General features: G+C 35.0%; 1 protein-coding gene across 3 annotated transcripts in view; it reads right to left on the bottom strand.

The window, feature by feature from the left end:
* Positions 1-994: 994 nt before the first annotated feature.
* Positions 995-24933, bottom strand: part of Peli1 (pellino E3 ubiquitin protein ligase 1) — a 55235-nt gene continuing 31296 nt past the window's right edge. For all 3 annotated transcript variants that reach the window (XM_004849978.4, XM_087216322.1, XM_087216323.1), the window contains exons 2-7: positions 16150-16289; positions 13450-13579; positions 10102-10203; positions 5767-5964; positions 5481-5669; positions 995-3940 (exon numbers count right to left, since the gene is read on the bottom strand). In XM_004849978.4, the coding sequence (XP_004850035.2) occupies positions 3374-3940; positions 5481-5669; positions 5767-5964; positions 10102-10203; positions 13450-13579; positions 16150-16220 (1257 nt within the window). In that variant the 5' untranslated portion in view covers positions 16221-16289 and the 3' untranslated portion in view covers positions 995-3373. The remainder of the gene's footprint in view (positions 3941-5480; positions 5670-5766; positions 5965-10101; positions 10204-13449; positions 13580-16149; positions 16290-24933) is intronic.

Raw genomic sequence — 24933 nt, 5'->3', positions numbered from 1 at the left:
CATTTTATATGAATAATTCTGAAAGTGGGAGTATTAGATATAGCAATTAGGTAGTTTTGCTCATTTGATTTACTACAGCTTAATGATTACTAAGCATTAATTTTTACTAAGCTTAATGCTTAAGAGCATACAGAAAAAGGGATAGACTGCAGATCTATTACCTAAGCATTTCTGAAGTAGGGCAGCACAAGATGATGGATTGGAATTAAGGGCCAAAGTGTTAAAATTATTTATCTTATACACTTAAAGGAATGGATTTGGGGGGGGGGGTACTGGGAATTGAACTCAGAACCCTGCGCTTGCAAGGCGGGCATGGCACCACTGAACTAAATCCGCAGCCCAGGAATAATGGATGGATTTTTATTGATGCCTTTACTAAGTCTGTGTGAGAAGGTCATGTATCACTCTTGGTTGTTGAGGTATCTTAAGGATAAAGTGTAGTAGGAATACTCAAATATTAGATGTTATATATTTGCATTATTATTTCTACCCTGCTTTACATGTACCAGAAGATTTTTATATGAATTATGGCTTCAAGAGGATAATCTGGTAAAAAGACTGAATGTCTGCCCTACATGTTTTACTTTGACTAACATGTTAGATGAAAGAAAACTGAATTCCCCACATAAATTAAATAACTTAAGTATGAAATTGCTTTGATAACAGAGTTAAGCTGTAAGGATTCTCCTTCTTGAGAGTGCATTTAAGAGACTTAAGATACTGATTATTACTTTAATACAAGTAAGTGTTCTATTAGGCACTGGCAAAATGACAAAACTAACATTCAAAGTGCTTGAACAGAAAACACCTAATGATTTACACTGCCTACATTTTAAAAACTTGAATTTGACAGAATTTGAACCAGGTTTTCCCCAAGTGCCAGAAGGAAATTCTGGTGCTCGAGGAAGCACATGAAATTTTATGATCACTGAAGTACTACTATGCAACTACAAAAAGCCAACTCTCTAGGGACTTCACTTAGAGAAGGGCTTCATTTTTTAGCCACCATCAAGTTCCTTTATTAATAAATAAGAGATTATTTCCAAAGAGAATCAGAGACTTTCAAGGGTTACACTGCCTGGTGTGGTGGCACACTCTTACACTTCCAGCTACTTGGGAGACAGGAGGATCACAACCCTGAGGCCAACTTGGACAACTTAGCCACTCTGTTTCAAACCCAGGGTAAAAACAAAGAGCAAAATAATAGGAAGAAGGGAGATAGATTCTTCGCAAAAGTGAAGGAATAAGCGATGAAAAAAAGAAACTGGGATAAGTTTGTACATGTACTAATTCCACACCAAGAATATATACACTATGTACTGCAAACATGTACTAATAAACTAACAAGAAAATAGAATAAGACTTGGGGTGTAGCTCAGTGGCATGCAAGAGGCCCTGGATTCATTCCCAGTACAACAAGAGGAAAAAAACAAGTGTCATATTAAGTGCAAACTTCACATCTATTTCAAATGAATATTCTTAAAATATGGTGTGGATTCGTCTAGATTTCACTTCTGGTTTCCCACTCTTGCTATACAAAAAGGAACTCACAGAGACAAACTCAAATTATCTATTTTGAAAAGTATTTACTTAGTTTGAATAAATTAATTGCAAATAAAAATTAAGCTACAATATATAGCCTGAATAGAAATAACTAGAACAAATACAACAGGACTTGATTTCCTTGCATTAGTCACAAAGCATGTGACAATCTAGAAAACTTCAAAATCAATTATATTTCTTTGAAAAAGGGATAACAGCAGTTACTGATACATCACAACTAAAAAACTTATAATACAAGTTTCCTGACATGCATTTCCTGAGTGAACCCAAATGATCATTTTTAAAAACAAGGAATTCTGACAAAGTAAAATAAAATAGTTCATGGCTTCTAAGTGACAAGTTTTTTTTAAACAACAAAAAAATCTGAACAGTGATGTAATATGATAAATTAAAGCTATGCTATCACATACAAAAATTTGCTACTGTCAGTTAAGTATCATACAACTTTTTGAACTAAAGGAAATAAGACTAAAAAAAATGATGCTATTTAATTTAAAAGTATATTGATTTCTACAAGTATCAAAAAGGGTTGATGTAGTGCAATGGTCTGTACTTTCTTTGTGGTGCATTTAAGAGGGGTTTGAGAGGAGAAATTTTTTTCTTGCTTCTGAAAGCAGAGGACTTACTGTAGTAGAGCATAAACAGACCTTTAAAGTGTGTCCCTCCACCCTGCTGTCGCTGGTGCTCCTGTGCCAACCGAACCTTTATTTGAGTCATGCTGTGGCAACACTCCTTAGGATTCAAGCCCACAGTTAAGGCTGGTCTGCTAGGTTAAAGGGGGGGGAGCACAACTGTCCTTCAATCCTTTATACCTCTAGATTTTCTAATGCTTAAACCAAATACAGAATAATTAAGCATTTCTTTTTCTAAAAGCAAATCAAGTTACGTTCTTTTCTTGTTAATTTATGCTTTTTCTTATGGAAGTGATTTTTTTTCTAGCAACTGCAAACAGATGAACTACAGTTTATCCAAAAACTAAACATGCCAAATGTTACTGATACTAAAAAAAGATTAGTTATCATGGGAGAAAAATAGATAATTGCATATTCAAAGGAGCATATAAAATATTTCTTAGCATTAAGTTTTTGTTATAGTACTACACTTCAGAGAAACATTAAGGAAAAAAATCTTTCCTGATTATCTTCAATGTGGTTAAAAACAAATACCTCTTACACAATGGTAATTAATATGAATTTGATTTTAAAGTATTTTAATTTACCAAATTCTACACTTAGATGGGGGTGGAAAAAGAGGCTTTCTTGTCCTTCTTCCTAACTTGGCAAATCTTGAGCTATGTGCTCACTAAGCTACCATTCACACTAAAGGTGTGAAACCATCATTACCATGCTACTCTATCAAGTACATTCTAAGATATTTTCTAAAATAAAGATAAATAGAAAAAAAAGTTAATATACATGTTGCTGTATTTTACAATGTTTGCAACAAACTGTAAACTAACATAGTATGAACCAACAGTACCCTCAGTTATACAAAACAATTTCTCAATACTGAGGATGGGTGATTCAAAAACACTAAAATGAAGGCATCAAATTAGACTTTGTCTTTTTCTCCTCAAAATATATTTTCAAAAACTCAGAATTCAGAAGTCTGGTACTTTCAAAAATTCTCTTACTTGAATTTCCCAGGTTTTTGCTCAGAAATTGATATTATTTATTATAAATGTTTAAAAAAATTTTTCATCTTAATGCAAATAACCAGAGCAGAGAAACTGTAACGTGGACAACAGGTTGGAAAACCCAACTCACTTAGCTTATAAATTTATAACGTAGTCCTGGAGGACAACTGTTTGTTAGTCTAGTGGTCCTTGGAAAATAAGTCTGATGTAGCCTTGTTCACCAGCCAACTGATGTGCACAAAAGGGACAGGCTGCATGAAAAGTATGAGTACCATGAGGAAGCGGGATTTGGGACCAATAGGCTGTTGTCTTCTCTGAACACACATGCCCACAAGGGCTAAACGCATGTGTTGGAGGGCCGGCGTCCACATAAAATCCAGCTTCACATCCAAGCCACAGAGGGACATAGGGACCAACAGACCTACACATGGGACATTCACGATCTTTTCCATCACGTTCTTCTTTGTTTCCCCAGTTATGATAGCCATGTACATGACCGCAGTTTAGATATACCCAAGGTTGTTTCTCATCTACAACATCTTTCCTCTTCATACTGGGAAATGCTAGTGTGTTGAACCCTACAGGGCACTGAGGTCTTGCTGCATTAATTTCCTGTCTCAAAGCTTCTAAATGCTTCACGGTAGGAGTGTGGGAAAGGCCTTCTGCAGTACGCCAGAGCAATGTTGCACCGCAGAGGTCAATTAATGAGCCATCTTGTAACTGATTGGTTTCAATTTCCACCTAGAGGAGAAAAAAAATCCCACAAAAAACACAGTCAACAGCATGTTTTGGATTTTTACATTAGACTTTTGGTCATGTAAGGACTTTTGGTTCCTTACTCAAGAAATGAGGTTTCTTAGGATTATCCACTAAATATTCAAGAAACTAACAGCAGTTATGAAAATATAAGTTTGAAAATCAAGGATAAAATACTGAACAGAAATCCAGTGTGACAAATATTCAGTGATGGTTTACACTTTAAAAGTTTATTACAGTACATCATTAACCATCCTTAAGAAAACCAATCAGCCTCTACTCCCTATGTGGAACACAATTATCCCATTGTTCTTGCCACTTTCTGATGTAGTCTTGCAAGTTCTCTTTTGTAAACCTTTAGTTGCACTATTGTGGCTGTCCTGAGGTCTTAAACTGATTCAACCCTTCATGCTAATTTTGACTTTGGGAAGAGCTACAAGTTGCACAATGCCAGATGTGGTGGATGATGATATACCATGTTTTCCTAAGTCTGTTTTTCCACTGGATGGCACTCAGCAGCTGCATTCACTGTATTTTTGATCATATCTCACAAAGACATTCATGAAAGAGGACTTTCAGAATTGTCTCAGAAAGTGGGAGGGATGATGGGGTAAATGTGTTTTTAGTGAAAGGGAGTATTGTAAGAGGGATTAATAGAAATGTGTCATTTACTATAATAATTTTTTAAAACATTTAAAGTCACTATATTTTTATCATACCTCAGTATTATTTTTAGAAATTTAACTATTAGTGTATGTTTGCACCTTGAGACCACAGAGTTAAATGAAACAAATCAAATACACAAGCTTAAATATTGCATGGATTCTCTTATATGAGAAACTCAAATTATAAATAAAGAGCAAAATAGGGCCGGGGATTTAGCTCAGTGGTTCCGGTGCCTGCCTCGCAAATGCAAGGTTCTGAGTTCGATCTCTGGTACCAAAAAAAAAAAAAAAAAGAGCAAAATAAAAGGTAAGAGGAAGTAGGGAGATGGATATTTCTCAAATGGTAAGGGAGGAGTGCTGGAGGGGAGGGAAAGGGAATGAAAAAAAATTAGGATGTGTCATGTATAAGTACCAACTCCACACAAGGAATGTAAACATTATGTACTGGAAATACATTTCTTTTTTAGCCTTACAGATAATTTATGATTAAAAATCTGGCTAAGCAATAGTGTAATATTTTCAATTAAGTAAATATGGTCAATGATTAAGTTTTTATAATTTCCTAACTGAAACATTAAGATATTATTCTCTAGTATAATATTTGGTAGTTAGTGTTTGATAATTGATAGACTTAGTTCTTTGTGTCAGCAATAGATTCAGGACTTTCTTAAAAATATCCATAATGTATTCAGTCCAACTCATCCTATGTGTTTATGTTACATAAGAAGCTACCATTCAGTACTTACCATTTTTCCTTTAAGAGTCTGTCTTTATTTTTTGGTACCAGGGATCAAACTCTGGACCCTGCGCTTGCAAGGCAGGTTGTAGAACCACTGAGCTAAATCTCCAGTCCTACTTACCATTTTTCCTCTTTGCTGAGCTGATCTGGTTTCACGCAGGCTGAATACATTTCCGCACACTGATATTTCTCTCCATATTCCGGGCTTAGAGTCTTCTGTGAACCCATTGCGTGGATGCATCACAAGAACACCATTAGTTGTCAAGCCATCCATCTGCCCATCAGATGTCTTCCATTTGGCAGCTTTTTCCTATAGAAAGAACAATAGTGAGCTTTCATTTATTTGTAATTTCAAACTAGAAACTAGTATAAAAGAATGCATCATTTAGGAAAAAAAAGCTTCCTACCCCAAGAAAGATGTTTTTTGATGAATCAAATCCTGCAGCATAAATCCGTGCTGTAAAAGGGGGATTCCGTTCACAGATGATTCTACAGGCGAATCTTGATATAGTGCTTTGCACTGACTGTGTATCAGAATTGCTCTGACTTCCAGGAACTGTGTCAGTTACTACAAAATCAATAGGACTTTCAGTGGACCGACCAATCTATAAGAAAAAGAAATACCTGTAAGACCCATTAAAAGAATACAATGGAAAATCCACTCAATAAAGGCAATGAAACATGAAGCCTCTGAATTTTTAAAGCTTAAACTTATCATATTTAACTTTGGGAGCATCTATATCCTTGAAAACTAATCTGTTAAGACTCTCTCTGCAATGTGCCTGCCTGGCAAGCACAAAGCCCTGAGTTTGAGCCCCAGTACCAAAAAGAAAAACTGTCTCTGATGTCATCATCACGTGGAGCATAGAATTAAGTGGGAACTTACGACAGAATGTATGAAACTCTCAGGGAAATGAAAGTTCAGATGGGTGAAATTTCTAGATGGCTTCAGACTTTGACCTTTTTGGGTGGAATTATGCCTATCATGGATTGTAGGAACCAGCCTATGAGTTTATCCACAACTGGGAAACCAACGAACACTAAAGACAAAAGACACAAAGATAATTTGGAAGACAAAGGCCAGGGGACTCTCTGCCTCTAGTGGACAAATAGAGTCCCAATCTGTCAGTGCTCCTCACTTTTATTAGACTCACACAAAGAAGCAGCAAACAATTACGTGTTCCAGGGCTCAGGGAAAGTTCATCAGATTCTCAATTTGCAGACTATACCCAAGTGTGTATATTCTTTAATCAGACTTTAGCTGTAGTTGATTCACTCCTTGAAACTGGTTGGAGCCAGCATGCCAGGGCATAGCCCCCCCACCCCCCATGGCTTGCAATCCCCTCCTCCAAGTCTCAAGGAGAGCTGAACCCAGGCCTAGGTCTTTACACCTGGTTTCTCATAATAGATTACTCTATCTTTTAAAATATAACATATTGAACAAATAAGTAAATCTATTATGATGACTCCAGATCATTATGAGTATTACTTCTATAAAGCTGAAATGCAATGATGTCTCCAGGTGCTACAAGAATACTGATCCTTATGTTAAGGGACTACACAGCCTTGTTTTAAATTCTTATGCAATCTTTATGTTAAGGGACTGCACAGCCTTGTTTTAAGTTCTTTCGTGCATACACTTCACAGATTTTTCCCATTTTTTTTCCATCAGGTTATAAGATATCATTTCTTGCTTTTGGTCATGCTTGTTTTCAGCAACAAGTCTCTCCTCTGACCAGCTACTATCATTCTGATATTGGTGGAGAAATCAAATAAACCAAACTTAAAAGAAAAGTATTTCAAACAGTTCTTGGTGACAGCCTGAAGGATTCTCCAGGAAAAACAAAAAATTTCAGTGCTGGACTTTGTGGCATTTATTGTATACACTTAGATGTCCTTTTCATTTTCTTGTTGAATCTTGCTCCTATTTCTCAGAGACAACCTTCTCAGATAAAGAGTTCTGACTGGTGAGGTGTCAGAGAATTAAAAACATCTTCAGAAATACTACCTAGTAAATAATAAATTACCTTTATTTTGAAAGTTGAAATGAAAAAATGAAATCAGTAGAATAGATGACAAAAGTGACATTCACAAATTACCACTTTGTTAATATCTTTGTTACAAAGCGGTATTATAAAACTGAAGAATGTGGGTACTGAGAAAAACACTAACACTTTACGAATATATTCTTTTTTTTTTTGGTGGTAACGGGGATTGAACTCAGGACCTTGCACTTGCCAGGAAGGCGACGGCACCACTGACCTAAATCTGCGGCCTCAAAGATACTAACTCTTAAACGTAATTCTTTGCATAGCGAACCTCAAGAGTTCCTCATTAAGATCATACTTTTAGATAAAACCCTTTAGCATTTTGAATAAAAACTGAAGCCTTTATGTTTAGTTTGGATAGTTTTAGGTTAGTTAGCATATATAAGATTGGATTTCCCCTTTTAAAAAATTTTAAGATAATGCTATCTGAAGAAAACATCCTCAGACCTTTGAAATTAAAAAGACTTCGAAAAATTAAAAGGCTTTTTAATGACAAAAGGTATAGGTCAAGGACTAGAGTGAGGAGTAATATTGAGAATCAGACAGAAGCAGTTCTTATTTGGGAAGAGTTCCAGAGTCAACATTTGATCTGGGCCTCGGAGAAGACTGAAGTTATCAAAGCAATATTGCTAATGGCAAGTGAGAATAAAGAAAGCTTAAAATCCATAAAAAGAAAAACTTACTCAAATATGATCAGATGTCAAAACATAATTTGATATGATAAATGCCAGTAATTCTTCCTCTTAAGTGCTTCTGTTGGCTTTAAAAATATAGATGTTGGGCTGGGGGTACAGTTCAGTGGTAGAGTGCCTGCCTAGTACGCGGGAGGCACTGGATCTGATCCCCAGTACACAAACACACACAGTAAGAGTTAGAAAAGAAGTTTCTATCAATCCAGCTTGATTTCTTGCCATTTCTGTATAAAGTATACAGTACTACCAGCAGCTCACTCATTAATCTTCTACCATACTAACATTTTTCTGCCATCTCATTTGCCAGATGCTTTTCTACTGGTTGTTAGCAAAAACCCTGTTAATTCTGATAAAAAGGTCCAGATAAAAGGCACTACACTTTAAAAGACTTTTCTCTACCCTTTCTCCCCTCAATCAGAAATCTGTACTTTACATTTACACATTAGTATAGCACTGATGGATTAAACATTTAAAAAATGTTCAGATAATGCAAAATGTTTATAAAACCAGTTCCTCAAAGAGTTTACTAGGGTAGTTTGGGTACTTGATATATTTCAGGCTTTTTGATGCAGAAATGTTTGGATTTTTCCATAGGTACTATGCCTGTAGAAAAGGTGTAATTAATCTGTGACACTAGGAAAAATTTTATACTCTATGAAAAGGAGAAAACCAACTATAAAAGGGATAACAATTACAAGGTATGTTTTGAAGCCAAAACTCCAGTCTGTGATCAAGTATCTATCTTTCTGTCCACCAATCATCTTTTTGCAGCAACACAGATTGAACTGAGAGACTAGGCACTGAGTTACATTGGCTCTTTTTATATTTAAAAATTTTTTTTAAAAGTATTTTTAAAATTTTAAGACAGGGTCTTGTTAATTGTCCGGGCTAGGCTCAAGCTTGCAATTCCCCTGCATCAGCCTCCCAGAGTGCTAAGATTATAGGTGTGTGTCACCATGCTCAGGCTAGGTAGCATCCTGATTTTGTAAAAAAAAAAAGCTACACGCAACCACTTTAAATGCTTATCAGTGAAATAAAATATGAAAAATTATTCTAAAGCTTTATGTTAGGTTTTTGTTGAGATCAAAACCTTTATCTTCTTAAGGATATTGTTAGTTTTGATAAAAGCAAGGAAGCAAGGAAGACACAAATGTCCTTAGGCCCGAGGATGTAGCTCAGTGGCACCACACCTGCCTTGTAAGCACAAGGTCCTGAGTTCAATCCCTGGTATGGGGGGGGGAGTGTCCTTATTTTATCATGTAAAATAAAGAAAAATGGAAAATTGGGACAAGAATTATAAGAACAACATTATCAGGCAATCTATATTTATATCCTGCTTAGGTTTCTTTAGAAAATCCAGAATTTTTTTTGTTTAGAAAATCCAAGAGAAGAGATCAAGAATTTTGTTTACATCTTTAGGCTTGACTGTTCTATAAATATATCAATTTGTAAAAATACCAGTACTGCATTGGTACAAAGAATGAGAGAAAAAACAAACTTTTGTTGTACCAGTACCTATGACCAAATATGTGTGTATACTACCAGTAGCTCATTCATTAGTGACTTCACATGTATGATATGAATCGTTAGAAATTGTCTGAACTTTCTGTTGCCTTGAGAGGAAGGTGGGAAGCAGTGGCATAAAAAGTCATAAATATGTGCAAAATATTTATGCTTTTTTATTTTTGGATATTAATAGCCAACATTTACTAAGAGTTTACTCGGTAGCTGGTACAGCTCTGAGTACTTTGCATGCACAAACTCATTTAAGCTTCCTAACAGTCACGAGGGAGATTCTATTATCTGCACTGAGGCATAGAGTGACTAATGTTTACCAGGAATTCTGATTCCAGAGTCCATCTTTTAACCATCCCACAATGACTTCTACATGTGAAGTTTAGAAATCAATACATTCTAAAAATAATCCTTAAATCTGGCCATAACAAAAGTTAGTGACAACAGACTTTTTAAAGAAAAGATATTCATATGTTATATATAATACCTGAAACATATCGGTGTTGCTGTCATGAGTATATTCAACCACCACTGTCTGGGCCCGAGATAAAGTATATGATATGCTATGCTGGTCCTTATTGCTTATTGCCTATAAATAAACGGGTTAATGGCAAAAATTAGTAGGTAGGTAAACCAAATCAGAAAATCCTTTCCATTAAAGAAGGTAAAACTATTTGTCACATATATGATACAGTTATTTATTTCTCCCCTTGAAACTGAGGGCTGAGGTTAGTATTTTTTTTCTTTCCTTTTTTTTTTTTTTTTTTGGTGTTTTGAGACAGAGTCTTGCTATGTAGTTCAGGCTAGCCTTAAACTCACTATGTAGTTCCGGCTAGCCTCAAACTTGCAGCGATCCTCCTGCCTCAGCCTCCCAAGTGCTGGGATTACAAGTGTGTACCACCAAGCCCAATAAGGTTACTAATTCTTGTACAACCTCAGTTGTGACAATGTCTTCTCTCGGGGTAAATGGATACAGAAGAATAAGTTACAGAGTAAGAACATAATTAAAAAAAAAATAAAAACACTGTAAAATGTGGCTCTTCCTTGTAAGTATTTAAAACTAAAATTGATCAAAATCAAATTCCACACAGAAACCGAAAACAGTATTTAGTATCTTTCTGATAAGGAGAAAATACAAAATCTTGTAAGTCAGAATTATATTTAAAGTTATTTAAAGAGCTATAAAATTAATCCATAAGCAGAGTTAGATGGTTTTCTAACCAATCTGTGACTCTACTGATGACAAATGTTTGCCTATGTTGGGTTAGATCCAGAAAAATTCATAGAATGATTAAACACTGCCAAAGGAAATGGATACAATGCTTATGACTGTACTTCTGACTTATCTCAAACAAAAAACCTTGCTAAAAGTTTTGTTTTCAGGCATTTTCTATGTATATAACTTGATAATATGGGTGGGGTGGAGAACCTAGTCATTGCAGAAAGGAAGTGAAAATAGGCTGTATAAAAGAAAAACAGATACAAAGACAAAAGAAAGTGATTACACATAACAAGTAAGCTAAATGAAAAAAATGTTTCTCAATTAAAGGTTTGGCATTTTAATGTTTTACTTTGTTTCAATTTTTATCAAATAAAGCCTTTAAAGCAAGAGCTTTAAGATTAAGAACATTTTCAAATGCCCACAGAGAATAAACAAACACCTGGATATAACTAACTAGCTTTATCAAGGTTTAAAATGACACTTGTTTCTGTTTTTTTTTAAATAAATTAAACTGTATTTTTTTGGGGGGGGGTACCAGGGATCAAACTCGGGACCTTGCACTTGCGAGGCAGGCATCAGAACCACTGAGCTAAATCCCCGGCCCAAACTGTCTGTATATTTGAGATTGCCTAGAAGTCCCTCTGTATTCCTTTGTCCATAAAGCTATTCAATCTCCAGAATGCAGTATAGAAGATTTATATCCATTTTTGTTAATTTTTTTTAACCACAAATTTATGTACTCATGAACATTATATAATTATATAATTGGATCAAAGGTTTTAAAATCTAAAAACTCAGCATTAAGCAACCGATTTTCAAATTGCTTAGTATTTTGGAAATTAATTCTTACTGGCTAAAGAGATTTTAAAACACTGGCTTTTGTGTGGCTTGAAATTGTTTTTTAGCTATTGAGGTTACAATGAAATTAGGAATAAGAATTGTCCAGTTATGTTTGAGTCTCACTGAACTGGTAGAAAGCATTTTAATCACTCATCTCAGATGACTGCCAGATTAAACAACTAGGTTTTCTTCACAACCTAACATATTCCTCCAAAATTTAAAAAGGAGTCAATCCTTTGATACCTACAATTTTTGTTGCCTGATAAAAATGAAAAAATGAGGGAAATGATAAAAAAATTGGAAGAGAGATACAAAACTGGACATTTTAGAGGTAGAGATTATAAATATTTTTTCCTTATAATGGTTCTCAATCAGAGGGTAGTCTGAGCTATCTAAAGGGCATCTGAAAATATGAAAGTGCATTTTTTGGCTGTCACAATGATCTGAGCTCAAAGGGACCTTGGTGGTTAGAAGATCAAGAATATTAAATAAATATCCTGTAATATGTGGAGGATAGTTCTGCACAATGAAGAATAGCACACCAAAATGCCAAGCACACTCTTGTGGGGGAAATACTGGAATAAGCCTCTCAGATTGGGATAAATAAGCCATTCATTTCCACCACTTGCTCAACACATACCTTCTCTGCAAAGAAGCAAAAACAAACACTTAAAAAGATACTGTCTCTTTTCTACACTCACTGGTTCCCAAACAGTAATAGAGGAGGCCTAGCCAAGACTTGAGTACTCTGTTTTACACACCAAACTGGATATAAACCAAAATAAAACATCCAATTTCTTGCAGGAACTAAAGCTATGAGCTTAGTTTCTCATTTCTTTAATTTACAAAGTTAAGTCTCAGACAGTACATAATACGAAGGCACATCCTAGAATTACTTAGTATAGGTACTTCCAGAGTCAAATGGCTCTTTATGTTTTCTTATTTGTTCATGAAAATATCAAATTCAGTTTGTGTTATAAAACTGGAAATAAAGGAATTTGCAAAAAAATGTAAGATCCGAAATTTCCTCTACTTGTCTATCATTTCTGGAAAAAGTCCAAGGGCCTGAACTGGTGGTCCAGGTTCTGGAGATTTTGATACGGAAAAGAAAGGGGGTATACAAGCATTAATAAAGCCAGACAGGCAAGAAATTACACTGTAAATACAATTAAGTATTTGCTTCTAGAGGTTTTATTCAATCTAATAACTACTGAGATCTACTTTGTATAAGGGACTAGGGTAAAAGCTATGGGAGTCATAACCATCCCCCTTGCTCTGCCACCACACATGCATACACACAAAAGGGGTATTGATAGAATCTTAGACAAAGATCTTCAGCTAAAAAATTACTTCATCCAAACAGACTTCTGATGCCTAAATATACATGTTATGCACAACATTCTTTCACCAGCCCAGGCAAGGCCCCTGCAGTAATAAGAATAGCAACTCCCTACTTCTCAGGGTGGAGAGCCATACAGTTCTAAACATTACCAGAAAAAACCCTGGCCCATGTCAACCTTTTATAGTAAGGAATGGAAATGTTTCCTTTTAATTTCCACCCATTGGTCCTGGTTTGTCATTTAAAAACATGCCCATGTCCCCTCATACAGTAGCTTTTCAAATATCATGTCTCCAAAGTCTCTTCTCCAATCCAAGAAAAGGAAATTTCTGAAACAGAAATGTGAGGGGAATGCTAGAAAATATAAACAACATTTAAAAATCTTTCAATTTCTCCACGTTAATTTACTTAGCTTTTTTATTTTCATTTTTTACCTTTGCAGCCTGAGGAGTACATGCAATATGCACAGTGCTGGGCTTCACCCCATTTGCCTTAGGTCTTTTAAACAAAGCAAATCTACTTTTCCGCCTTCCTCTATCACCATTTGGGAGAGACCCATTATACCTGAGGGAAGAAAAAAATAAGTTTAGGTGACTTCTTATAAGAATCACATAATTATAAAACGTGTTTTACATTGCCTTGTGGAATCAATTCCCGATTAATTATCTATTAGCACATTATAAATATCTCAAATTCCTTTTAGCAATTACTGATCTCCAGACCAGCTGCTTGGACACAAAACTAAATGCTATTCTTTTTGGCTACATTTAAACTGATAGAGAAGTGTGTTCTGTATTATATACAGCATTGTGTTATTTATATATTTCCACTCTCTTTTACTGAAGATAATCAAGAGCTGATTAATAGCATATCTAATTCCTTATGACTCATTCTTTTTTCCTATTTTCTTCAGGTGAATGTTTCTGCAACGTGCTAATACAACTTTCAAAAGAAAAATATATATTGTTTAAAACAGAATCTCCCTTAATTGTGAACCTTAAGTGTGAAATACTTTAAATAGCTAAACTTTGGAAATAAAGAGTATTTGGACTTGTCTCTTTAAGTGTTAGATACTGAAACACACACACATACACATGCACACACATGCACAAACGCACAGACTCTCTCTTTCTGCTGGCAGATCCTGTCCAACTGAAATGTCTGTTAAACACATTTTGTTGTTCAGGCTATATGACCATTTCTCCATGATAACATATATACATATGTCTCAAAGCAAGCAAGGATTGAAACAATTGGGAAAATGTTAAAAACAAACCCAAATAAAAGCATTTAGGTGTTTACTATATACCAGACACTACTGAGTTCTATCCAATACATCACTTTATTTAATGCAGCCTCTCAACAACTGTTAAGACTGCCATAATTGTTTCCATTTCTACAGGTTAGGAAACAAACTCAGTGGAATTATTTTCTGAAGGTCAAATAGATGACACAAAGCCAGAATTTAAATCCTGGTATGTCTGTCATGCTTGTCATTCTTTACTGCTTCACTGAGGCATAAACAGTAATTTCATAACAATCTTCACTCAAGTGTTCCCTAACCCAGACAAAAATCTTTGGTTTGATGATCGCCCATATATAGCTGATCAATCCAGGCAACAACTAGGTAAGGAACAGAGATGTGAGGTGAGAGGAGAGGTTGATTGTAAAATTGTTTGCAACACTGGCAGATAAGTTACAGTCATGTTTTAAAGCTAAGAAGAAAGTTGATCCAAAGACTACCATCTATAGATCTTATAATGACCCCTTATAAAACAGAAAACATTTTGTACTGGCAGAAAGCCCTTCCTCTTCTTGTGAGCACTGCAATAAATACAAAGTAGGGCCTGCTGGACAATATGTTAACTTTGCTATTCTATGTTGTATGATGCCTCACTGTGAGTTCCTTACTGCCTCTCACTACTGTTTTCTAAGTTACATGACTCATTTTTCTGGATCTATGGTCTCTATTTCCACACTGCATTCCTGAATTCAAAACGTTTTTAAAGCTACAACAGCAGGAAATGGACAACCTTGTCCCCTTCCACTTCAAGTTAGGAAGAAGCATTATTTGCATTTTAAGATATCAAGTACCAGATACAGACATAATGATTAGTTGTTAATGTTTAACTGAGAAACTTCCAGGGTTAAGAGAGGCAGCTTAAAGCCATATTTTAAGTTTTAAATTCCATTCTTCAAAGATTCTCAGATTGCCTGTCAGAATAACTTAGAATAGTTTTTTAGTAGCTAAAAATTGTCATTAAATACTATTAAAGTCTATGTGACTTGAAATTGTAATACTGTAGTGACTATATTAAGTTTATAATCTTTTAAGTTTGGTTTTTGAGGGAAAAAATACCCAAAAAATAAAGGGCTATAAATGATATCAATTCTTTTATAGGGGAAGAAACTAAGGCCCAAAATAACTGACTTGCCCAAGGTCACACAGCTAGCAGTGTTGGAATAAGCACTGAAATCTAGGATTCCTGATTCCCACCCAGCTAATAACTCTATACATCTCTACAATTTCTTTTACTCTTTCATCTGACACAACGAACAAACACATTCTCAAATTAACAGACTAACACTGTTCCCCCCTTGAAACATTATGAAAAGTTTAGACTGAATAAATTAAATTCTGAAATGATTTATTCTTAAATATGCAGACTGTTCTTACGGGAGTTAAACAGGTATTATTGTTGAAGCAAACAAGTAGCTAGGTTCTGGGCTTCAGAGTCTTTCATCAAGAAGCATAGTGCAGTTGGACCTTAACACAAAGCAACACCTACCTTAGAGGAGCAAAAGAAATAAATAGTAATCTACACAAAATGATGCAAAGCAGAATAAAGGAAAACAATTTTCGGTAAAGTCGGCTGAGGCAAGTTTTTAAAAAGATGGGACAGAAAAGGTAAACTTTGCCCTTTTGGGTGAGGGTAAGGCAAAGTTTATGCAGTATTTAAGCACTTGTAAAAATAGCAGAAATATGAAAATTTTAAGTTTCTTAATTTTACAATATTACCCTGTAGCTTTAAATTCTTGTGTGGCAGTAAGATACAAATTCTTTAAAAAAGTACTTTTACCTAGAGACCAAAATTACTGTATTATTCAATTTTATGTTTCATCAGATGTCTTACCCTAAGACAATGAGTTCACCATATTTTACTGGTGCTTTAGATGGATGATTTTCTTGATCAGGAGAAAACATGAGCTTGGTTGTCTTTCTCAAATCTTTATTCACTGGTCAGGAGCTTTGGGACACTTTTTGCATTATTTCCTAAAGAGGAAAAGTTTTTCATTAATAATGTGAACAATGAATTTCAGTTTAAATATATTGTTTTCCGATAGTGTAACTGAGAATATTATGAAAATCATCACATAAGAAATGAAGTATGTAACATTTTCCCCAATAATGGTTATATATTTGACATAAACAGACCAAAATGTAAATTTGGGGCCTTCCACTTACAGGAAGATAAAAATGTACTTTTCCCTATTATTTTTGTAAGGTACTACTAAAAACCTGGGCATTACATATACAATGTAAAGTGACACAAAAAGTGAAGAGAGGCAGAACGGGGAGGGAGTTCAGGATTCAAGAACCAATATGACAATGAGTTCTCTGTGTTTTCTTTTGAACTAATACACCCTAGACTTGAAGCTGAAGGAGCCACCAACCTGGAAATGTCAACTGGTACATGGGGGGAAAAGCTATAACAAAAACTTAATTTTTAGTTAAAGGAACAAGAAAGGGTCAGCCTCCCAAGACAAAACTTCTGACAATAACTGTTCTACTCCAGCAAATACTACAGAAAGTACTGTGGGGGCCCCTCCTCCCAGCAAAAGCTAAGCGGGGAGCTGAGACTTCCACTTTGTGAACTAGAAAGAGGAGGTCCAATGCTCCAGGACTTTCACTCTGATGGCTAGACATACTCCTCTATTCACCTCAATGACGTCAATGGAGACCACCTGGAGTAACCTGGAATTCCATCCCCACCCAGTAGAGTAGCAAGAAGGATGTTCCTTCCTTAGGTGTCAGTGGAGTCTGAGTACAGAACCTGGACTTGTATATGTACCTAGCAGTAATGAAAAGGCACCTCCTACTGTCCTACTAAAGCAGTGTCAGGAAAAGTCAGTGGAAATAGAAGTTTAGAAAATATCCAGAGCCTCAGAATATAATATGTTTCAAGAAGAAATCACTCATCATATCAAGAAGTAGAAAAATTTAAAACAATGCAAAAAAAAATCAGATGCCAAAATTGAGATGGCACAGATTTAAGAATTACCTGACAAAGAGTTAAAAGCAGCCATGACAGTAGTTATAAGTAGTTATAAAACGTATTTGGGACTGGGAAAAAATATACTTGATATAAAGAAGCAAGTATAAATTTTAGAACTAGATATTAATAATTTTAAAAAGGCATTAGATGGGCTCAAAAGCAAAAAAGAAAGGACCTAGTAAGGAAATCTGAACTGGAAGATGGAGACAGAATCAAAATAATGACTGAAAAGTTTGGAAAGAGAAAACTACAGACTTAAGCTGAACAAATTCCACATAGGATAAACCTAAAGACATCCACACCAAGACATGTCATAATTAAACTGAAAACTGGTGGCAAAGAAAAGAGCTTCAAAGCAGAGAGAATTACTTTATCTATAGGGGAAAAAAACTATTTGAATGACTGGATTTCTCAGTGAAATACAGCATCCCCATATAGTAGCAATTTTGGAGAGACAGCAATACAGAATATTTGTAGCCAAATGAATAAGAAAAGTCAAAGGAGAAAGCTTAGCCATTTGACTCCCTTTAATTTTTCTAGAAGCGACAAAATACTTTTAGAGAAACAACTCAGACAAATATGTTTATTTTCAATAAATTCAAAAATAGTGATTTAATGAAATGCAACACACTTATTAGAATTACTTTAATAAAAGCATTTCCTCCATTCAAATGAACTAAAAAAATTCCGTTTTCGCAGATAAATCTTTTACTGATGAAATATTAATTCATATATATATATGATATATATATATCTCCAGAATTGTCAGACACTAGAGTTGTGTGAAAATGTTTTACTTAAGTAAATAAACTACACTGATAAAATTCCCTATTTAGAAAAAGAAACTGATGGATTCTATGCTAACTAAAAACTTCAATTTCAAAATACAAGTTTTTTGTTTTTTTTAAAAATCAACTTAAATTAACCAAAGAACAACTTTACTTCCATGTAGCAAGTCTTTCTTTCTGGTATATGTGAAATCATACTTGAGTATATAAACATGTCTTCAAACACTGTCATTTCCTCCCTAAGAAGCATTCCATTTAAAAAAAGTCACACAGAAACTTAACTAGAGGCTTTAACTGTGCTTTTCTTGTAGACAATTAGGGTGCTCCCATCAAACATGAAAATACTGCTGTGGCACATTCCTGACCACAAAAAGCAAGAATTAAAAATTTAATAACATTAATTCAATTTAAATTAACTAAGTTATATTGAAAACAATAACACTGCTTTGTTTTGATTTGGATTTCTGCTTACTCTCTATTTAAAGGAACCAATCAATTTCTATGTTCAGTAGAAAAAATTTCTTTTAACAAATAAGATCAATTATTTAAAGTAAAAGTCAATTTAAACAGTAGTAAAAGGTTGCCCAGCTAGCTCCATTGGTACAACACAAGACTCTTAATCTCATGGAAATGGCAGGAAATAGAATTAGTAAGTACACAGATATGACAAAAATTTGAAAATGTTACATGACTTATTTAACTGATATCAGTACATCACATGTCTAGCAAGTATTAGCCTGTGTTTTAAGTTCTCTTTAAATGAGGCAATCTGTTTCCTGATCTCTAAAAATGAAGGGACTAAAGTAGAATGAACAGAATTTGGGAGCTGAAAAAAATATAATCAACCATCTGGTACTGACATAATTTACAAGTAACATGTACAGCACTATATTATATAGGTTTAGTTCCACCTCCTCTGTAGCAAAAGGAACAATTTTAAATTTAGGATCCCCTCCCCCCCAACAAAATCCAAAGTATAAGGATAGGGATAGCATACAACCTCCATTCCTCACTTAGAACCTTTGACCAAACTAGCCAAGAAAAACAATGTATTTCCAATCAGACTAATTTTACTCTGCTTAGGTTTAAAAGGTCTGATACTGAATTATTTATTTGATCAGTAACATCAAAGTTTCAATCACAGCAACAATTCAAACTTGGTATCTATTTCTCTAATAATTAAAACTTCAAACAATTCAGTGTAATATTGTTTAAATACCTAAGTGACCGAAGAGAACAGTTTAAGTTTAAAATGACATATAATCAATTGATACATGACTGGCATTACTAAACTGTAAATAAAATGTGCATGACTCTCTCTTAGTATCTTTCACTGCAATTCTAACATACATTCATAGGTACTTGCCTTAAAAGAAGGTGCTACAATCTTTATATGAAGATTCATGGGTAAGAATTTTTAACACCACCCAGGAGAGCTTGATAGTGGCTTTGCATTAATTCTCTTTACATATTCTCTCTATATTTAAAAATGTGAGTAACACATACTTTTTCAAAATAAATTCCTGAAGTCATGCACTTGAGATTTTGAAATAGACATGTACACAAAGAATATCCTAATGCCTTAAGTACTGGTCCCACTTGTTGGTCTTTAAATTAGCTGGTCTGATCTCATCCCAATATGATCTAGCTCTAAGAACAGGAAATAACACCATTAATTCTACCCAAGACTAGATAAAATGTTAGATTATCCTGCAAAGATAATAAGGCTGTTTTCTATAAAATCTATTACTTCAAAGTTCTGCTTGAACCCTGAAAAGTAAACATGTTTCTCTCAATGGTTGAAACTCAATTTCCCTAAAACAATTTTTTTCAAAAAATGTATTCTAGGGCCAGGGATTTAGCTCAGTGGTTCCGGTGCCTGCCTCGCAAGCGCAAGGTCCCGAGTTCGATCCCTGGTACCAAAAAAAAAAAAAAAAAATGTATTCTACAACAGTGTATTTTCTGTGTTTGAGAAAACATTAAAAGGTAGCCATAAAATACATATTAGACATAACCTTACTAATTTGAATAACAGCTTAATCGTTTATTCTGTGAAGGCCAGTAAGGATGACTTATTTTCATCCTGATGTGAAAAAAACGTATTTCCCAAGGACAGTGTTTGTTTCTCTCAATTAGGGTTTCTCAGCCTGGGCATCACTGACATTTTGACAATGTAGGAGTTTGGCCAGTCCATTGCAGATGGTGCACCCCTGGGCTTTACAACCCTTACATGCCAGTAGCACAACCTAGTTGTGACAATGAAAACCTGACCATCCCAGTAATCCCATTCTGTAACAGTCAAAGCTCTAATCTTGAATTGGGGATAAAAGAATTTGTAACAAGGGAGATTTCCCCTATTTTTGGCATACTGGCACTTGATAAGGTACTTAAAGTGTTTACTAACATCATACTGATACTGATTTTTAAATGGTGATTTATATTAACCCTTGTGTTAGTAAAGGCAATAATTTTGAAGGTAACTGTTACAGTTTTAGTATTTTACTAGAATTGATGAGAGTGGCTGTGAGACTGTGAGAAATATCATCTTGTCTTGATGGCAATTATCAATTTTTTTTGCATTTAAAAATTTTTATTATGGCTGGGGATTTAGCTCAGTGGTTCAGGTGCCTGCCTTGCAAGCACAAGGTCCCGAGTTCGGTCCCCAGTACAAAAAAATATATATATTTATTATGGGCTGGAGATTTAGCTCAGTGGCACTGCACCTGCCTTGCAAGCTCAAGGTCCTGAGTTCGATCCCCGGTACCAAAAAAAAAATTTTTTATTATGACAATCTGTCTCATGGTCAAAGGAGAGGGACTACTGCTGGGGTAGCCACAGAAAGAGCTGTAAGGCCAGTGCTGGAGGCAGATAAGGAAGCATCTTCTTGACTTAGAAAAATTAAAAGTAGGTTTTAGAAAACATGGAAAAAATCCTTTTAATCAAAAGGGGTGTTAAATTGAATCAATCTTGGGTTAAGGTCTATCTTGTACATACACAAAATGTTAATTAGATTTCACACAAATGCTTTCACACAAGATTATTTTATTTGACCCTCACACTAGCCCTGTAGATTGAATAGGTAAGTCTTACTCCATTTTCTTGGCAAGGGAACTGAGTGGGTTAGAAAGGCCAAGTGACTGGTTCAAGGCCAAACAGTCTGGCAGAGCTAGGACTGAAATCCATATATTAACCCATTTAATATTTAATTTCTATCACACAACTATATTTAGTACAAACATTTTATAAATGTAGAAACACAGGCTCCTAGAGGAAAAGTAGTCTAGGCTTTCGGATAGCACTAATTCACACCCTAGACAAGGTTGAATGTGCTAATTGTTAAATAAGAATAAGAGATCCTATTATGGGACTATTTAGTAGAGAGGCTAGAAAGTATACTTGTAGCCAGATGTGGTGGCACACACCTGTAGTCCCTACACTGGGGAGGCTGAGGCAGGAGGATTGCTTTGAGTTCAAGATCAGCCTGAGCTACACAGTGAGTTCAAGGCTAGTCTGAACTACATAGTGAGACCCTGTCTCAAAAAATAAAACACAAATAAAACCAAAACAACAAAAAAGGAAAGTATACTTGTATAAAATAAACACTAAACAAGTTACTCCTCAGCATAGACTACTAACAACTTTGCAACTATGACTAGTGCTTTTTGAGATTATTTGAACCTTCGTCACTTCCTCAATGCCCATTCTATTTGTCAACTCTGCTTTCTGGGAACCACCAACAATAAACACTTCAGTAAATAAAGTGGACTTTGCATACTTTTTTTTTTTTTGGTACCGGGGATTGAACTTGGGACCTTGCGCTTTCGAGGCAGGCACTGGAACCACTGAGCTAAATCCCTAGCCCTGCATACTTGTTTTAAAAATGAGGAAGGAAGAAAAGAACCGAAGGGGAAAAGCAGGGTACTGTACTGAGGCAAAATTCCTGGTACCATCAGGAAAAAACCTTATTAGAACTGAGTCCAGGCAGCTTAGAGACAAAAGGCTTCATGTGTTCCTCAAATGTGAAAGTCATGAAAAAACTGCAAGGCAGTATTCCTGATTAGAGAAAGGACACTTAAATAGAATCTCATCAACCTATCCCCAAATACTTAATTCCTCACACCTGAAAAATGCATTTTAAAACCACAAACTCAAATATTTCTATTGTACCTGTTAATCTTGGCCTACATTCAACAATTTTAGACTACCAAAGTTCCTAAAGTGATAACATACTTCTCAGAAAGCAAGATTAAAAATTCCCCTAGTAACCACTGAAGTATCTGCAGAAACAAAATTCTGCAGAAAGCAGAAAATTTGGTGGGATTTGGCAGTTATTTGGAACAAAAAGATAGGATTTCTAAAGTTGGCATTCGACACTGGTAGTTTTCACAATGGCTAATGCCAGGTTCTGTCTCTGTGCCAAGCACAGCTCTAAGCACTTTACTTCTATTAACCAGTTTAAGCCTTGGAACAGCGGTATGACATAGGAACTATTATAAGCCTCACTTTATAGGTAAGCAAACAAAGGTTACAATTCAAGCTCTACCACTCTGGAACTGCTGAAACAATTAAGCTTTAAGGTACATTGGGAGAAAAACTATACTGGGACTAAATTAAATAAACCAAAAAATTCCCCAACTCCTTTCCTACCATAAAGTATTTCACAGTGATGGCTTATATAACCGATGTTATTGTTCTAACTGGGGCAGGTGTTTAAGAATGGACTTCTATGGTAATAACTAATTATTCAACTTTCTCAGTAATTCAATCAGTAATTAAAGGACGAGTTGAAAAGTCCCTTGGCTAAAATTTAAATTTAAAAAAAAAAATGAATGAAACGGGTTTTCTCCCAAACAGTAAGCCAAAACCAATCTATGAAACTGAAAACTGGAACACTAAGTGATGGCCATTACTGCCAGGAGTATGCAATATTAATTTTATATAAGTTACAGACTCGTTTCACAAAATCATTATTTAATAGTTATTGGGGCAGTTAAATTATTCCCAGAAATAGAATCACCTGGGTTTTCTTTAGTCCTTATTTTTATTAAAACACTAACCAAGGCACATAGCTTTAAAAAAAAAAGCTACAATAGTTTCAAATTATCTCCCCTAAGATTATTATTAATTATATAGGGGAAAACAGCAAGTTCATAGTGGTAGAAATCTGGAACAATGTTAAAACTGATGGAATTTAACATTGCCCAAGATAGTGGTGGCAAACCTACAGCACATATACCACAGCAGGCTGTTATCAATGAAAGCTCTAAAAGATTAGCCATTACTGGGAAAAAGCAGTTTAACATCACCTATCTCTGATTGTGATACACTAAAGTTATGGTTTCAAAAAATGCATAACATTAATCTAATTACAAGAAAACACCAGGCAAACTGACATTTTACAAAATAACTGTGTGTTAACAAGTCCTATAGTCATGAAGATATGGAAGGAGTGGGATGTTATGGATTGGAAGAAATTATAATAATGCAACAATTATAACATGGGATCCTCAAACAGATTCTGGAACAGAAAAAGAACATTAATGGAAAAACTGGTGAAATGTGAATATGGTTGAGTAATCAGTATTGTACCAATGTTAATTTCTTCGTTTTGATAAATATACTCTGGTCATATAAGCTGTTAATATTAGAGGAAGCTAAATAAAGGATTTATGTGAACTTGGTGCATTCATTTTCCAATTTTCCTGTCAGGCTAAAAATATTTCAAAATAAAAATTAAAAAAGACAAAAATAGAAAACAAAAAAGCCTTTATATCTAATGCAAGGCCATCACAAAATATGAATTCTAGAGTCAAAGTTTGCCTGTTTTCACCCTTCTCACAACTTGCAGGTGAGAGAATTCACTGTTGTCTAGTCTTGCCAAGTCACAGTGCCCGCAGTCTCATGTCCTTTCTCTGAGGTCAGACTGTTCTGTATGTAACTGCTTTGCTCAGGAAAGCTGTTACTGCACAAGTGTGTCTATTCACTGGACTAAATAATACCTGAACTAAAGTGATTCATTCATACACTGGACAGATTTAGCAGAACCATGTTTTATGGGTTTTTTTCTTAAAAAAAGAAAGACAAAAGCACCATTTTACATCACTGAATGTTCTTCTAGGACTAGGTACTAGTTCAGAAAACACTTTGTATATTCAATTGTATCACAGCTTCTGAATTAATGTTTACAGTGAAACCTTTAATAGTATTTAAACTTACTTCTGTCCATCTATCCACAAAAATCTTACTCTTAAAATAGGAATTTATGATGGTGAATGCTTGCAATCCCAACACTTGGGAGGCTGAGGCAGGAAGACTGCAGCAAATTCAAGCCCAACTTGGGTTACAGTGAGTTGAAGGCCAGCCTGAAGTACACAGTGAGATATTATGAGAGAGAGTGAGAGAGTGAGAGAGTGAGAGAGAGAGAGAGAGAGAGAGAGCACACCAGCACACAAAGCAAGCTGGGAAGAGAAAGAGTAAAGAATAAGAAGCAGTACTGGGTTATTTTGACATACTTCATTTGAAACGTAAACCTTAAAAAGCTAAGAAGTCAAAGATTTTCTTAAACTATCACTACTTCTTTATGATAATATTTTCTTCAAACTAGAAAAGATACTTGTGACGCCACAACTATACACAGGGCCAATCCTAAGAACTTGGGTCCTTGACAATAATAAAAGCTATGGCTAGGGTCCTTGATGAAATCTCAAATTCATAAATCAGCTCTGTAGCTCATGATTTTTACACCCTACAAAATGGTGACAATACTTCTCGCATTTCAAAGGATTTGTCATGAAGACCGAATGAGAGCAAGAAAGCTTCAATGAGGTTTGAATATTGGGCCGTGTGCTTGGTT

Source organism: Heterocephalus glaber, unplaced genomic scaffold, assembly GCF_053883595.1.
Source record: "Heterocephalus glaber isolate CG9 unplaced genomic scaffold, H.glaber_assembly_v1.0 deba00001457, whole genome shotgun sequence".
In the NCBI taxonomy this organism is placed as follows: Eukaryota; Metazoa; Chordata; class Mammalia; order Rodentia; family Bathyergidae; genus Heterocephalus; species Heterocephalus glaber.
Note: the sequence above shows the minus strand (reverse complement) of the source record. Positions and strands in the feature narration are given on the sequence as shown.